General features: G+C 41.5%; 1 protein-coding gene across 2 annotated transcripts in view; it reads right to left on the bottom strand.

The window, feature by feature from the left end:
• Positions 1–895: 895 nt before the first annotated feature.
• SMC5 (structural maintenance of chromosomes 5) overlaps positions 896–15,082 on the bottom strand; it is an 83,853-nt gene continuing 69,666 nt past the window's right edge. Inside the window, exons 19-24 of one of the 2 annotated variants that reach the window (XM_075931701.2) lie at positions 13,797–13,892; positions 12,485–12,589; positions 8,251–8,370; positions 4,805–4,984; positions 4,604–4,699; positions 896–1,234 (exon numbers count right to left, since the gene is read on the bottom strand). In XM_075931701.2, coding sequence (XP_075787816.1) covers positions 1,097–1,234; positions 4,604–4,699; positions 4,805–4,984; positions 8,251–8,370; positions 12,485–12,589; positions 13,797–13,892 — 735 coding nt within the window. In that variant the 3' untranslated portion in view covers positions 896–1,096. The remainder of the gene's footprint in view (positions 1,235–4,603; positions 4,700–4,804; positions 4,985–8,250; positions 8,371–12,484; positions 12,590–13,796; positions 13,893–15,082) is intronic. The other variant, XR_012904664.2, reaches the window with a different exon arrangement.

Genomic DNA, 15,082 nt, shown 5'->3' with positions numbered 1-15,082 from the left:
CTGTTGATTAATTTTAATCTGCAATTATCAAAATTCAAGCCAGTTAATCTAAAGGTATACAGTTCTTTACTCCTTTACCAACTCCTTCAGTCCCACCCTTGCTATTTAAAGGGACCCTCCAGTCAAAAAAAATTGTTAGAAAACAAACGTAAAGGTGTTTTTAAAAATCAGGGTAATTTAAGAACTGATTTTTTCAGAATCTAGTTTATGTTTTGCTGTTTATGCTATTCATTTTTTCTTCATTGTTCTCATTTTGGAGAATTAAAATAGTCACGTGAGCTTCACTTTCAGGTTCTCCATTTGCTGTAAACGGTGAAGTAGATGTCTATTGTAAGAGTGCATTAGTGAAAAAATCCTAAGTTTTATACAAAACCTACATAAAGGGCTAAATTTGACCGGACAGTGGCCTGTTAAATAAGGCTTTAATTTCTAAAATGTGACTTGTCTCACTGCAAATTAAATGGGATGCAAATCAAACTAATGCCATCCTTCAAATGGCTCTTTCAGTAGTGAAAATAAAGATATTACATATTGCTATATAGAGCATCTAAGACTGGTTCATTTTCCTAAAGATTAGATGTAAAAGGTAACTGACAGCAGTCTTCCAATTTTTTAGTTTTGTATGACAGATTAGTTAGACAGATAAGAATTTCAACCAGCTGACATTCTATTTTAGGAGTTCACATTTACTCTTGAAAACAGTAACTATTGTATATGTATGCTTCACAAATATGTCCAAAACCCCACCAGCAAATTTAATGGCTACTTCATGAGAGATCTATCCTTCACTAGGAGTATAAAACCATTCTAAAGAAATTAAGAGTTGTGAGGAATAGCTCTGTTCAAGTGTAAAATCCTACAGGAATAATTTCCACAGTCAACACCAAAAACAATCAACATTTAAACTGATTTTATTTCCAGAAGCTATCTTGTTTGTAGTTCTCCAGGAGAGAACACAATTGTTTTTGAAGTGATGAAGGAGTCTTCCTTCTGAGAAATACAAACAAGGCTAGTGACCCAAATACATTTTTTGTTTAAAAAGCTAAAATTTGGGGGGGAGGGGGGAGGTGGGGGCAGAGTTTGGCTTAGGAATTCACTACTGATCCATTTGCTCAATTTGTCGTCGCCTCTTACGAAATGCCTTTAAGTTCCATTTAGTTGGTTCTAGCATAAAAGGTCCATTGTAGACAAACAACACTGTCATTTTTTCAACATATGTGAGATTCTGCAGGAGCTGTGAAAAACAGGGGGAAAAAAAAAGATCACAGTAAGCAACACCTCTTATGTCAAGCATAACTTTGTATTAGTTAAAACACATTAACCTTTCTCCCAAAGAATTTTTGCATTTGCTTTTACCACTGTTTGCCATTGACCACATACGCATGTCTCCCAGTGCCTCGACAGTCTGGGTTAAGGAAGTGAAAGGATAGAAATAATTACAAATACCACCACGACTTTCCCATTCTATAGCCATATCTGCATGAGAGGGACTGCAGTGGGAAAGCCAATGCACTGTAGTCACACCAACAAAACATTGTAGCGTAGACATAGCCTACAGCAATGGAAGAGGCTTTCCATTGCTGTAGGAACAGCATCTCCCCAAGTGATAGTAACCAGGTCAACAGAAGCATTACTCCATTAACAAAATGCATAAAAAGTGGAAACTAGGTCAAATTATAAAGGCCAAATACAAACAAATAAACAAGTATATAAAGGCAAAATTAGAAAGGTCAAGACACAAAACGATATCTAAAGGCATAAAGGGTAACGAGAAAACATTTTTCAAATATATTAGAAGCAAGAGGAAGAGCAAAGACAGTGCAGGCTCATTACTCAGTGAAGATGGAAAAACAGTAACAGCGTGGAAATGGCAGAAGTGCTTAATGTCTTCTTTTTGGTTTTCACCAGGAAGGTTGGTTGGGATTAGATGCCTAACATAGTGAATGCCAGTGAAAATGCAGTAGGTTCACAAGTTAAAATAGAAAAAGAACATATTAAAAATTATGTTGACAAGTCAGATATCTTCCAGTCACCAGGCCCTGATGAAATGCATCCTAGAATACCCAAGAAGCTGACTGAGGAAATATCTGAGCCATTAGCTATCCACTTTGAAAAGTTATGGTAGATTGGACAGAGACCAGAAGACTAAAAAAGAGCACCTATCTATAAAAATGGAAATATGGACAATCCTGGGAATTACAGCCAATCAGCTTAAATTCTGTACTTGGAAAGATAATGGAGCAAATAACCAAGGAATCCATTTGCAAACAATTAGAAGATAATGTGATACAGTCAGCATGGATTTGTCGAGAACAAATTATGCCCAACCAACTTGATAGCTTTCTTTGATAACTAACAAACCTTATGGATAAGGGAGAAGCGGCAGATGTGATATACCCTGACTTTAGTTAAGCATATGCTATAGTCTTGGATGACCTTCTCATTAATAACTAGGGAAATAAAACCTAGATAGGATACTATAAAGTGCGTGAATAACTAGTTGGATAACCATTCAGCAAGAATAGTCATCAAAGATGGTTCACAGTAATGCTGGAAGGGCATAACAAGTCGGGTTCCACAAGGATCAGTTTTGGAACCAGTTCTGTTCAACATCTTCAGCAATGATTTACATAATGGCAAAATTTGCAGATGATACCAAGCTAAGAGGGATTGGTACTTTGGAGGATAGGATAATAATTCAAAATCATCTAGACAAAATGGAGAAATAGTTTGATGTAAATAGGATGGAATTCAATAAGGATAAATGCAAACTACAATGCTTAGGAAGGAACAATCAGTTTCACACGTACTAAATGAAAAGTGACGGTCTAAGGAAGGGTTACTGAAGAAAGAGATCCCAGGGTTATTGCAGACCACAAGCTATATGCGAATCAGTGTGTCACCATTGCAAAAAAAAGCAAACATTCTGGGATGTATTAACAGGAGTGTTGTAAGCAAGACATAAGAAGTCATTCTTCTGTTCTACTCTATGCTGATGAGACCTCAACTGAAATAGTGTGTGCAGTGCTGGGTGCCACATTTCAGGAAAGACGGGGATACATTGGAAGTCCGAGAAGAGCAACAAAAATAATTAAAGATGTAGAAACCATGACCTCTAAGAGAAGATTGGCAGAATGTGTTTTGTTTAATCTTGAAAAGAGTCTGAGAGAAGACATAACAGCTTTCAAGTACCTAAAAGGTTGTTATAAGGAGAAGGGAGAAAAATTACCTTCCCTCAACTGCTGATAATAGGACAAGAAGCAATGGGCTTAAATTTCAGCAAAGGAGGTTTAGGTTGGTCATTAGGAAAACCTCCTGTCAGGGTGGTTAAGCATTGGGATAAATTGCCGAGGAATGTTGTGGAATGTCCATCACTGAAGATTTTTAAAAGCAGGTTAGACAAATACCTGTTAGGGATGGTCTAGATGGTGCTTGTTCCTGTCATGAGTGCAGAGGACTGAACTTCATGACCTCTTGAGGTTCCATCCAGTTCTATTATTCTAGGATTCTATATACCAGGGTATTAGGACATCATAGCTACAGTGCTCGGGGCGTGTTTTTTCACACCCCCAAGCATCACAGTTATGTCATTCAAGTTTTAAGTATAGGCTAAATTGAAATTATGCCAGATACTGAAGTTTAGGTGACCAACCAAAAAAAGTCAACTTTTGACTGCCATATAATCAGATCTGTTAGCTCATTTAAATAAAATAAGTTTTGAGATGTAGGGATATGATACTTAATATCCTCATTGGTGATCAAACAATTTACCCCTATAATCTCTAATTTCCTGTAGTAAACAGTGTAGGTACTTGCTGAGACTGCATTAGAGCAGGCTATCCCATTAATCCTTTCAAACCAAACCACTCAGCTCTGCTAAAGTACTTCAAATAAATATAACTTGTAAATAAGTTTCCTTCTTGGGGCTGTTTGGATGAGAGTATAAACCATTCATCTGGTTGCCAGAGCCACTGACAGTACTTCCTCTGAGGTCAGTCAATTCTCTGCAGCCCTTCTTCCAGAGAGTGCAACATAATTCCCTTTCAGTCTCTGCAAGCCATCAACCTTGTGCTCAGGCTTAAATAGTCTTTCCTCTCTAGGAGCAGGGCTCTCTGAAGTTCTCCTTCCCAGGACTGCAGCACTAACCTTCCTAAGCCCTCAGGTTGACTATTAAGGGAAATTGTCTCACCTTTATCTTCCTCCTTCATTTAAGCTACAGGCTTGCCTTTTATTCCATATCCCTGTCTCTTTAGGCTCCCCTGGTTGCCAGCAGTGCTTACTTCAGCTTGTTTGTACAATGGTTCATTCCAGGGAACCACAAGTCCCAGAATGCTTGTTCTTAAACAGGCTGAATCTTGGAACAGAGTTGGTTGAGCCCAGGCCAGAACTATTCTTAAAGGGGATAAACTGCCCTATTATAGTAATCTTTTATTTTATCCATCATAGGCTCAAATGAACAAACCAGAAGATATTTAGACATCACCTATACCTATGCAATTTATTGTTTTATGTGTGAGAGAGAGAGAGAGACACACACACACACACACACACACACACACACTGTCCACACAATAATCTTTTTACTTAGTTTCCAGTTACCTACCTTTGGTGTAATAAAGAAATACTGAGAAGTGCTCTCTTTACAAGCAGTCTTCACAACCATTTCAAAAACTCTCCTCTCATTGACTGGGTCCATTCCCTTTAAAAAAAGAAATTATATATATATATATACTTTTACAATCCCTTTGATCGCTCTATGGACTCCTGTGGAATAAAGTCTGGTTTCATGCACTCATGACATTACCTGATTTATTTCATCTACAACCCTGAAAGGACATCTGTTGAGTTCCTGCAGAGCCATCAAGTACAACATAGTTGAAACACTTCTCTCACCTCCACTCTGATGGTGGGGAGTCAGTTCATGCAGTTGGGTATTACTACGGAATTTAACTCTAATTCGAATCCCATATTTGTCGTATTCCTCCTGTGAAAGTAAACAGGAAACATTAGCTATCTACAGCTTCTTATGGTGCATCCTACTTGATGATGAAGCAAAAGTTAAAGGAAATCGTTTTACGCGTGTCCTATGTTAGGAAAATCAAAAGAATTTATGTATGGTTTATCTCTTAGAATTGATCTAGTCTTTTTACAAAAACTTTTCTCTATACCATCTCATAGCTAACCAATTTGGCATGTAATTTTAAAGCTGGTAAGATATTAAAATTGCTCTTATAACACTTTTCTACACACTTGTTAGTAAATTATCATCTCACAAATTAAACCTTGGCAGCAAGAGATTTATAAATAAAATCATAATTGAATACAAAAGTGAACGTTTCATGAGAAGTTTTGTTGTACTAATTCGGCCTAGAAATTTACCCTACTTGTGAGTTTAACTGGAAACAGTGAGTGAAAAGTTTATAAATGTCATAACCTGTAACTATAAACGTTAATGGCAAAAGGTTAAAAAAAAAAAGAATCAGTAGAAATGAATTAGTTTAGACAAAAAGACCTCCTGATTTAACTCGAGGATTGTGTTAAGATTAAACTTGTTGAACATGCAAGAGTGGAATAAAAAAAATCAATTTGTAGGGATAACATATTAATGTATTGAAAATGATTCCCCCAAATGGAAGTGACTCCCCATAATTTGTTCCTCACAACTTAAAGTGTTTAGATTTATTATTAATTCTTATTATTATTATTAGTTAAGATTGTTAAATGTTTAGATTTATTATTATTATTGCCCCTTTAGAATATAATGTATTAGGTCATGTAACTTAGAACTGTTAAGAATATAATCTTATGTAGCCAGAAACAGCCCCCCCTCTGTGTCCCAGGGCATGCTCAAGCTTGTGCAAGGGGCTGCTTGAAATTGACATTGCAGAGATACATTGTAACAATGCATTGTCAAGCCACTAACTCTGCTATGGGAGCCAAGCCCTGTAATTGACTAAGGGCATTGTTACATAATTGACGCCTGTTCTCTTCAAAACAACTGTAACTAACTCAGCACTCAGACAGGGAATGTTTCAAGAAATGCCACCCAGAAACTTGCCTTTTTTGTAACTACAACTCTTGAATATGTAAAGTTGTTATTATACGAAATACTGTATGGGAAACATTAATTAGGTAATGTATGTGAGAGAGAGAGTGCTTGGACGATGAATGAATGGTTCTGAGAGGTGCCAGCCTGAGAATACAGAAACAAAGGGCTGAAAAAGGCGTCAGGTGCCAGGGCAACCAAAAGGTGTCAAGAGGAGAAAACCAAGTACTGGAGGTCCACCCGATGAGATCACTGATGAGCACCTGGCAGCCACCCTGGAGACATCAGCATGATGCAGCAATTTCCATAGACTGGCATAGGAAGAAATTCCTATAAGAACTGGACTAAAAAACTATGGAATCAGAGTCCAAGGTTCTGCTGCCAGCCCACCAGGAGCTTCAGATGCGCATCTGATCATGACTTCGCTCCCCACTACCATCACTTGTGTACAGAGTACCTGGCCAGTATTCTGTCACAGGCAACTTCCAGGCTGGTAACTATACACAGAACTTGAATGAATGGATGTATGAATGGATGTTTTATATATATATATATAAGTGTATAAGGGTTAAGTAGTGATAGGAATAAATAGTTAAACAACGTTGTTTGCTTCTATCTTTTCTTTATTCTTTATTATTTTTACAATAAATGTGGCTTTTTGCCTTATCCCCCTCATAAGATCCTGCTTGCTTTTATTGGTACAACAAATTGACCAAAATTGTTGCATTAGAAATTAGGCCTAATACTGAAAAAAATAATGATGGAATGGGCTATTCTGTCCACCACTTCCTTCTCAAGTTCTTGAAGAAAATAAAAGCTTTTGCTGAAGAAGCTGTCTGCCAACAACTGCTGCAGAGAGCCTTACCATTCTGGCTGCCACCCTCGCCACTTCTTGGGATTCAGTGTATCATTGCTGGGCATTTGTCACCCTAATCTCAAGAGATGTCCTAACTTCAGAGAGAAGAACCAACATGAAATCCCCACCAACTTTGGCTAAATCCCAACTTCTATCTGTGAAATGAGATTTTGTTCCCCCTTCTCATGTGTTCTTTTTCTTTTCCATTTTATTTCTTCTCTTTTCTACCCCTTTCATTTTGCCTTCTGTTTAAGAGTACTCTGGCATAGCCACCTAAAATTGCATATTTTGCAATGCTCCTGTGAGCCAGGGAGCAAAATGATAGGCAATGACCTAATAAAAGCAATGACCTAAACAGCCCAATGCTGAGATACATTTGCCATGTCTTGCAGTGGCTAATAAGACCGAATGAGTTTCCCCAACAGTGAGAATCAACACAAGAAACAGAAGCTTAATTTTCTCTCTCTTATCTTTTCTTTCCCCTGGGTAGGGGAGGGAAAAGAGAGTATGTGTGTGACTACACCAGTTTTAGCAACAATAACACCGGTTACAAACTATCTCAATTGTTTCTCTTTTTCCCCAAAAAAGGAGTCACCATCCAAGAATGGGTCAAAGAAGGGAGAAGTTTCTTTCTAAAATCCCTCTACAGCTGAAAAGGAACACGGGATACAGTTAAATTAAAACGCTTATTTAATACTTTACATTTATATGGTTTAACTTTTTCCTTCTTTTTTGTATCTTTAATAAAAGGTTGAAAAACAAGGTTTAATATTGTGTTTGCTATGGCATTAAGCATTGTGAGGGTGCTGTATACCAAACAAATACACTATCACATCCCTAGTTTCCAATCTACTGAAGCGAACAAAAAGGGAACTTGGGGTAAGGTCCATGGTTCTTTGAATCCCCTGGGTTTTTATGATGAAGCATTTAGTTAGCTATAATAGTCATTGATCTTTCCAGGGGTTTTTCTTGACAGAGAGATACATGAATATCTAGGAAGCTGGGATCTAAAAAGTTTTAAACCTCCTTAAAAAGAATGTGACAGACAAAAAAGTCTTTGGAATGAGTGCATCACTCAGCTCCATCTGGCTTTGGAAACCCAATTTACTATTCCACAGCTGGTGGTAGTCCTTCTTTCCTCTGGGGACACACAAATTAGTGAGTTCTGATATTTAAAGAGAAGTTAGATTTTTAATGTAAAAGGTTCAAGAGAACCTAAATTTAATGCCTGAAGGTGGTCCTCCTTTCCCCATAAACCAGATTATTCCCAAATTATTTTGTATCCTTGAGACAATTGAGCACAAAAAAGTAGAAGTTATTATTCACTGATATGGAAATATAATCATACCTCATTTTCTGTATGAAGATCAACTTCACCAGCACACTGCATAGAACTAAAAAAACTACTGAACTTTTCATTAATTTGTTCAACCAGCTGTTTCAAAGGTGTTAGCCACCTTTCTTTAACCTAAAAATAGAGAGATTATTATAAAACAACGTTTGAAAGAATTTATAGTTTAAGTTATAATTAACAAAATAATAAATTTAACTATTATAGTAAAATTTAAATTAAAAATTGTCCACAGACCCCCACAGATCAAGTCCACAGACTTCACAGATCAAGTAACTACCCAAAATGTACCAAGAAATCTGTCTCTACAGCTAGGCACTCGCACCACAAAATATGCTGAGGAGAAAATCTGGGATATATACCTTAACACAGTGTTCTCCAATCTTTTTACACCCAAGATCACTTTTTACATGTCAGGGCAATCCAAGATTTATTTCTCCTCTTCTCTGAGGCCTCACCCATCCCGTTCCCCCCTCTGTCCATCACATGCTCTCCCTTACCCTTACTCACTTTCAGTGAGCTGGGACAGGGGGTGCAGACTCTGGGTCAGGCCCAAGGGATTTGGGTGCTAGAAGGAGTGAGAGGTGCAAGCTCTGGGAAGGCACTTGGGTGCCCAGGCTGGGCAGAGTGTTGGGTATAGAAAGGGTACAGGGGCTGTCTCTGGGAGAAGGCTCAAGGCTGAGCAGAATGTTGGGGTCAAGTGGGGGTGTTGGCCTGAGCAAGCTTCCAAGCCAAGGAGAAAGCTCATACTGCTTCCCATAAGCATTCAGTCTGCATTTCCCCCCTCAGAGCCCCCTAACATGCAGGAGGTTGCCTCGCAGGCTGGAGGCCCAAGGGAAAAGCCTGTGTGGATGGGCATGCCACAGGGCTTGGTGGAATTTGCTTGTCCAGAAGCCCTGTAATGGGATGGTCTGGGTTGTTATCTAACGTCATCTTTGCTACTAGCTGAGACAGTACCTTCTCCTCAATGCTCACAGGCACCAGCCCCAACTCCCTTGGCAGCTGGTTAGCCAATTTGTTATAATCTCTTCCTCCCCCACCTCTCAGAACTCCCTCCTGAATGCACAGGGAAATCCGTGCAAGCAGCCTCTCCTACTGAGGCTGTGGGTGCCGTACTCAGAGAAATACCTTCTTGCTGGCCAGATCCACCACTTGCCACAGCAGCTGGATGAAAACTCTCTCATCAGATCCCATGTTAACCCCTCATGCACCAGCAAACTTCCTGAACAAGATTACAGAGTAGTGGCTTGACGTAGTAGCAGAGGGCTGAGGTGGCGAATTGATGGTGGGAACACCAAAGAGTGGGAGAAAGCAACAGCAAAAGGGTGAAAGGGTGGGGTTGGAGGCAGCAGCAGCAGCAGCAGCAAGAAGGATGAAAATTAGAGGGGTCCCAAGAAGGAGGGGGAAGGCAAGGAGTAGCAAAAACTGAGGGATAAGTGGGTGAGAGGCAGCAGGAGATAGAGGAGTAGGAGCACAGGGAAAGGGCAACAGTAACCCAAACGTAATAAGGCAGGAAAACAAGGCACTTTTAGCAAATGACAAGGTAGTCTATGAGATCAGAATGTCTTCTAGGGTTCAAAGGAGTTCAACTTAGACCCGATAGTTCAACCCCTCACTCACTCTGCATGCTCATTGCAATGGCCCTTCTCCCTGCTGGAGAAATGAGAACAGCTTTGACATGGCTTCATTATTGCTAGCATCTCAGTGCTGCTCTCTTGGGGCTCCATGAAAGGAGAAGGGAGGGGTTCCTGGTTTGTCATGCTGGAGGACGTTCAGAGACTATCGTGTTTACTGCCTACCCACCCCACTGAAGTAAAAAGAAACTCCAGCACTCACAACATTTTAAAGCCCAAATCAATTCCACAAGGAAACTGGCTCTGCTGAAGATTTGAGCAGAAAGGGGGGGGGGGGTTAGAGGCAGGTTAGGTGGAGGGTTGGGTCACCAAAGGGAATGCGGATTGTGGGGAGTGGAAGATGGGGAGCTAGGCTTCTAAGGAAGAGGAAGGAGATGACAAAGCACAGGTAAGGTGAGTGCTGGGACTGGAAGAAAGGCAGGGATCCCGTGGAACAGAGGGATAGGCATGAGGCTGGGAGCAGACGGGAGGCAAATGTGCAGTTTGCCAATATAGCTTACAGGTTGAACCTGACTGGTGCTGAACCAGACCATTTACTAAACCACAAGAGATCAATGTAGTCTAGCAGCATTACCAACACTTCCACTGTTTACTGGGCTATATAGGGGTAAATTAGAGCTAACAGCACAGAACACAGACTAGTGGCCGTAAAAAAAACTTTATGGGATCATGGGAAACTTAGCCTCACATAAGTGAACATCCAGCTAACTAAAATCATGTTGGACCATGGATGTTGCCAGAACAGAGTGCGTCGGACAATCTGTATTTTGCTGAGATATGCTGATAAAAATGCTGGTTGTGATGGTCCCCCAGAGCACAGCACAAACACAGGCACACACCTGTCCACATAACCACCATCCTAGTTCCATTCTCTCCTTGCTGAACACCCCATAAAGTGACTGGATTTTCTTCAGGAAGGTATCCCATCTGCAGTTAGTGCAGCCCAATCCCCCGGCTAATTCCTTCCTACCCCAACCTGTTGCTGCAGCTGGGGAGCCTGCAATGATTGGGGAAGGAGACTATATATGGGGGGGTGGGGAGCGGAGATTCCGTTTGGCAGTGGAAAGGAAGCACTCTGACCCATTGGATATTGCTGGAACTTGTTCTGCATTACAGACACAGCTACTGCCCAGGTCAGTTCTCTGCTGACTCTTTTCAGGACCAGAGGAGGAAACATAGCAGCAATTCAAAGCAATAGACTCAGCCCACACCAGAAAAAGACAACCCAGCTCAGAAGGCAGCCAGCAAATCAGCCTGGGGCTACAGCAACATGCAGCCTGTACTTTTAGTTTAGCTGCTGTTTTGTTAAAGCATGGTCTGCTCCTGGAAAACAAAATGGAGGAAGGAGATGTGGGACTGAGACACAGATTGACTGTTAGAGCCTCCACGATCAACTGCTTGGAGCAGCTGCCTAACACATTCATAAATGCCTTCACCAAACAAAGACATGCCTCCAGGGAATTACATTGCATCATATGGGCCACCCAAATACTCCAAGAACCTGCTTCAAATACAGAAATAAAATTTGCTCCAAATGCACACTCTTAGTTGTCACTTAATACCCTCAGTGGAACCCACACAAGGTATTATCACATAACTACTACTCATAGTAGACCTATCCTGAAATAAATTTTTCCTCAACCCTCTCTTTTGAGCTTTATACAACTCCCACAACCTCTTCAAGCTCATTACCAAAAGCAAGTTCCTGACAGACCAGAATACAGCAACTCAAAGCAGCATCACACCATGCCAGAACAACAGACATGAAACCACTGAAGACACATCTCTACCAATACCTCCTACAATACATCTTTCAAGAACCACGTGTCCCTATTGCAACATGTGGAAAATCTCATCCACTGACTCAATGCCCCAATGGCAAATATGTGGGTGAAATCAGATAATCACTACGCTCTGGAATGAATTCATAAAGGAAAATGATAAAAGACAAAAACGCTATCACCTGTGGCTGAACACTTTTTACAAAGCATTCACTTTGTATCTCACCTACCAGTCCTCCTCCTCAAAGGAAACCTGCATAACGCTTTGAAAAGATGAGCTTGGGACCTTAAATTCATAACATTTTGCTAGATACTAAAAATCATGTACTGAATTGAGAAACTTGATTTACGGCTTATTATAACAATTTGTAACACACTAACATCCACCACCCTGAGCTACTCCTCCCTCACACTTCCTTTTCTCCCTATCATTGGAGGGCTGCTAAAGAGCTACTTCACCTTGAATGGTCCCTTGAAACATGTGTTAAATATTTGTGCCAATTTACCACTCTGCCCCCCTACCTTACATTTAACAGTGACACTAAGTTTCTCAGACTGAAAACTTTGTGTAAGCTTGTCTCTTTTACCAACAGAAGATGTCCCAATAAAAAAGTATGACCTCACCCACCTTGCCAATATCCTGGGATCAACACAGCTCACTACTGCATACAGGAAATATCAACATGTCAGTTTTCCTATCATCAAAACTTTAAATATCTTTTTAAATGAATATGGTATGTTTTAAAAGGAGTAAATGACATTCCATTTAAATTCCTCCTACATTCATTATACCACAGTAATGATTTCAAATATTACTTGTGAAATGTTTTGCCTATAGCTCTCCAATTCACTTTTCTTTTCCTCTAGTTCCTCCGTTACTTGCTGTATTTCTTGTGCCCTTTTATTGTATTCTTCCACAACCTGTCAGGAAAAGGCATCATCCTTTAAAAACAGTTTTTCATATTAACAGAATAGATACTTATAAATTCAAATTTTAACAGTAAAATACATATGTAAACACTGCATTTGTTTACATACAATTAAGTCATGCATGCATTGTTTATATACAGGCAGTCCCCGGGTTACGTACAAGATAGGGACTGTAGGTTTGTTCTTAAGTTGAATTTGTATGTAAGTCAGAACTGGCGTCCAGATTCAGCCGCTGCTGAAACTGACCAGCGGCTGACTACAGAAAGCCCAAGGCAGAGTTGCTCTGCCCTGGGCTTCCTGGAATCAGCCGCTGGTCAGTTTCAGCAGTGGCTGAATTTGAATGCCTGGGACAGAGCAGCTGGGGAGCTGCCGGGTAGGTCCCCACAGGGCCGCACCTCAGCACTGCGGGGACCAACCCGGCAGCACCCCAGCTGCTCTACCCCAGGCGTCGTCAGCGAGAAAATCCTGGTCTGCCGGGGGGGGGGGGGGGGGGGGAACCGGGAGGCGCACTAGCTGCCCCCCCCCCCAGCAGACCAGGGAGACGCGGGTGGCGGGACTGCCGAGAGGCGCCGCGGTCCCGCCCGCGTCCTCCGCAGCTTTGCTCCGCATCTTACTGGTCTGCTGGGGGGGGGGGGGGCCTCCCCCCAGCAGAGCAGGGAGACGCGGAGCAAAGCCACGGAGCACGCGGGCAGCGGGACAGCCCAGACGCGCCGCGGCTGTCCCGCTGCCGGCATCCTCCGAGGCTTTGCTCCCCGTCTCCCCGGTCTGCTGGGGGGGGGGCTCCCCCTCCAGCAGAGCAGGGAGATGCGGAGCAGCTTTTCTCGCCCCAGAGGACGCAGGCGGTGGGACCATGGCGCATCTGGGCATCCCGCCACTCCCGTCCTCCGGGGCGAGAAAAGCCCCATTCGTAACTGCGAATCTGACATAAGTGGGATCCGCGTAACTCGGGGACTGCCTGTATTGCACTGGACATGCTTGTCTCTTTAAAGCAAAGCGCCATTGCTGTATTTATGGTTAACCAACTATTTTCCTCTAAACAAAAGGCAGAGAACATGCTGTTCCTTTGGAAGAACCTACTTAAAATTCTAATAGATTCAGAATCTGGCATTTATAGCACATTGTTCCTGCTGTCTAGCTTATTATTACCAAGAGTTTCAGTACAGAGTGGGAGGCATGTACAGTACTGGAGAAAACATACTGAAGCATTTAGGCCTGTGAAGCAGGAAGCTCTTGATTTCTCTTCATTCAGTAAAGCATCAATTTCATCCAATGTGTTTGGAAGGTCCTGGAATGCCTACAGGAAGCAAAATAATCTATTCATTAGATAGTTTAATGTTGAGAGAGGCTTGAAAGAAGACTAAAAATAGGAAGAAACCAGACAACCAAGAACATTGCTAGTTAATAGATCACTTTACTAAGAAACAATCCATTTAAATTAAAGTGGCTAGATCAGTAGTGAGCAACCTGTGGCCTAAGGGGTCATGAGGCCCATTGGGTTCTAGGTGTGGCCCATAAGACATTTTGTTTACTGTTGCCCGTGTGCAGGGTTGCCAAATTCTGGTGCTTTCCAAGCACATAAGTTTTTTTCTTACCCGTATTTCTAATGTGACATGCACTTAAAGCAAAGGCACATTAAATGAGGTGTATGCTCATTGCACACAACACTGACTAAGAGCTATGTGCTCTCTCTGCATTTAATCAGAGAACTGCTATGGTTCAGTTGGCACACCCTGAAAATTCTAGGTACATAAGTACAGTTAGCAAAACTCCAAGAGATTATCTTGATTATGACAATCTTGCAGCCCACCAAGAGGAAGGAGGGTCACTCGTGCAGTCCACTCATTAGCCTAAGTTGCTCATCTCTGGACTAGATTCTTTCCTGACAAGTTCTTGGAGATGGAACTGGGGGTAGGGTGCAGTGAGGGGTGAAGAGGTCACGGGAAGCAAACTATGGCTCTCTCATTCTCTGCCTGTATAACCCCAACCCTGGTGCAGCTGCTCTAGCCTAAGATACCTGGCAATAGTCCACAAGAGCCCCACAAGTTGAAAAACTGTCAGGAGTGCAGTGATACTGCGGTCATCCACCCAGAAAGGGATGGCAGTATACGAGCTGGCTATGCCAGATGAGAGCTTCTTGATACAGGAGGAACACTCAGCTGGACAGACTGATCCAGGCACTGGTCCTTTCATGTTGCCTAAGCTGAGTCAGAAAGGAGAATCTGGCCTAAATTTTCCCCCCCTAAATTGGACATTTTGATTAGTTAACCTAATACATTATCCCCTCCCCCCGCATTGTGGATATAGAATAAGCTAGGAAAAAAATCTTTTTGTGATCACAGGATATATGTTTTCATGACAGCATAAAAACAAAAACAAACTACACTTAAGATACTATTTAGTTCCTAGAAGAAGAAGGGGGGGAGAGGGGCGGGGAAATGAAGGGAAGTAGTAGTTAAATTTATATAGCACCAACTACACAGACAT

The sequence above is a fragment of the Pelodiscus sinensis genome, chromosome 6 (genome assembly GCF_052426305.1).
Source record: "Pelodiscus sinensis isolate ZL-2025 chromosome 6, ASM5242630v1, whole genome shotgun sequence".
Classification (NCBI taxonomy): domain Eukaryota; kingdom Metazoa; phylum Chordata; order Testudines; family Trionychidae; genus Pelodiscus; species Pelodiscus sinensis.
The sequence above is the reverse complement of the archived record's forward strand: the minus strand, read 5'-3'. Positions and strand labels throughout refer to the sequence as shown.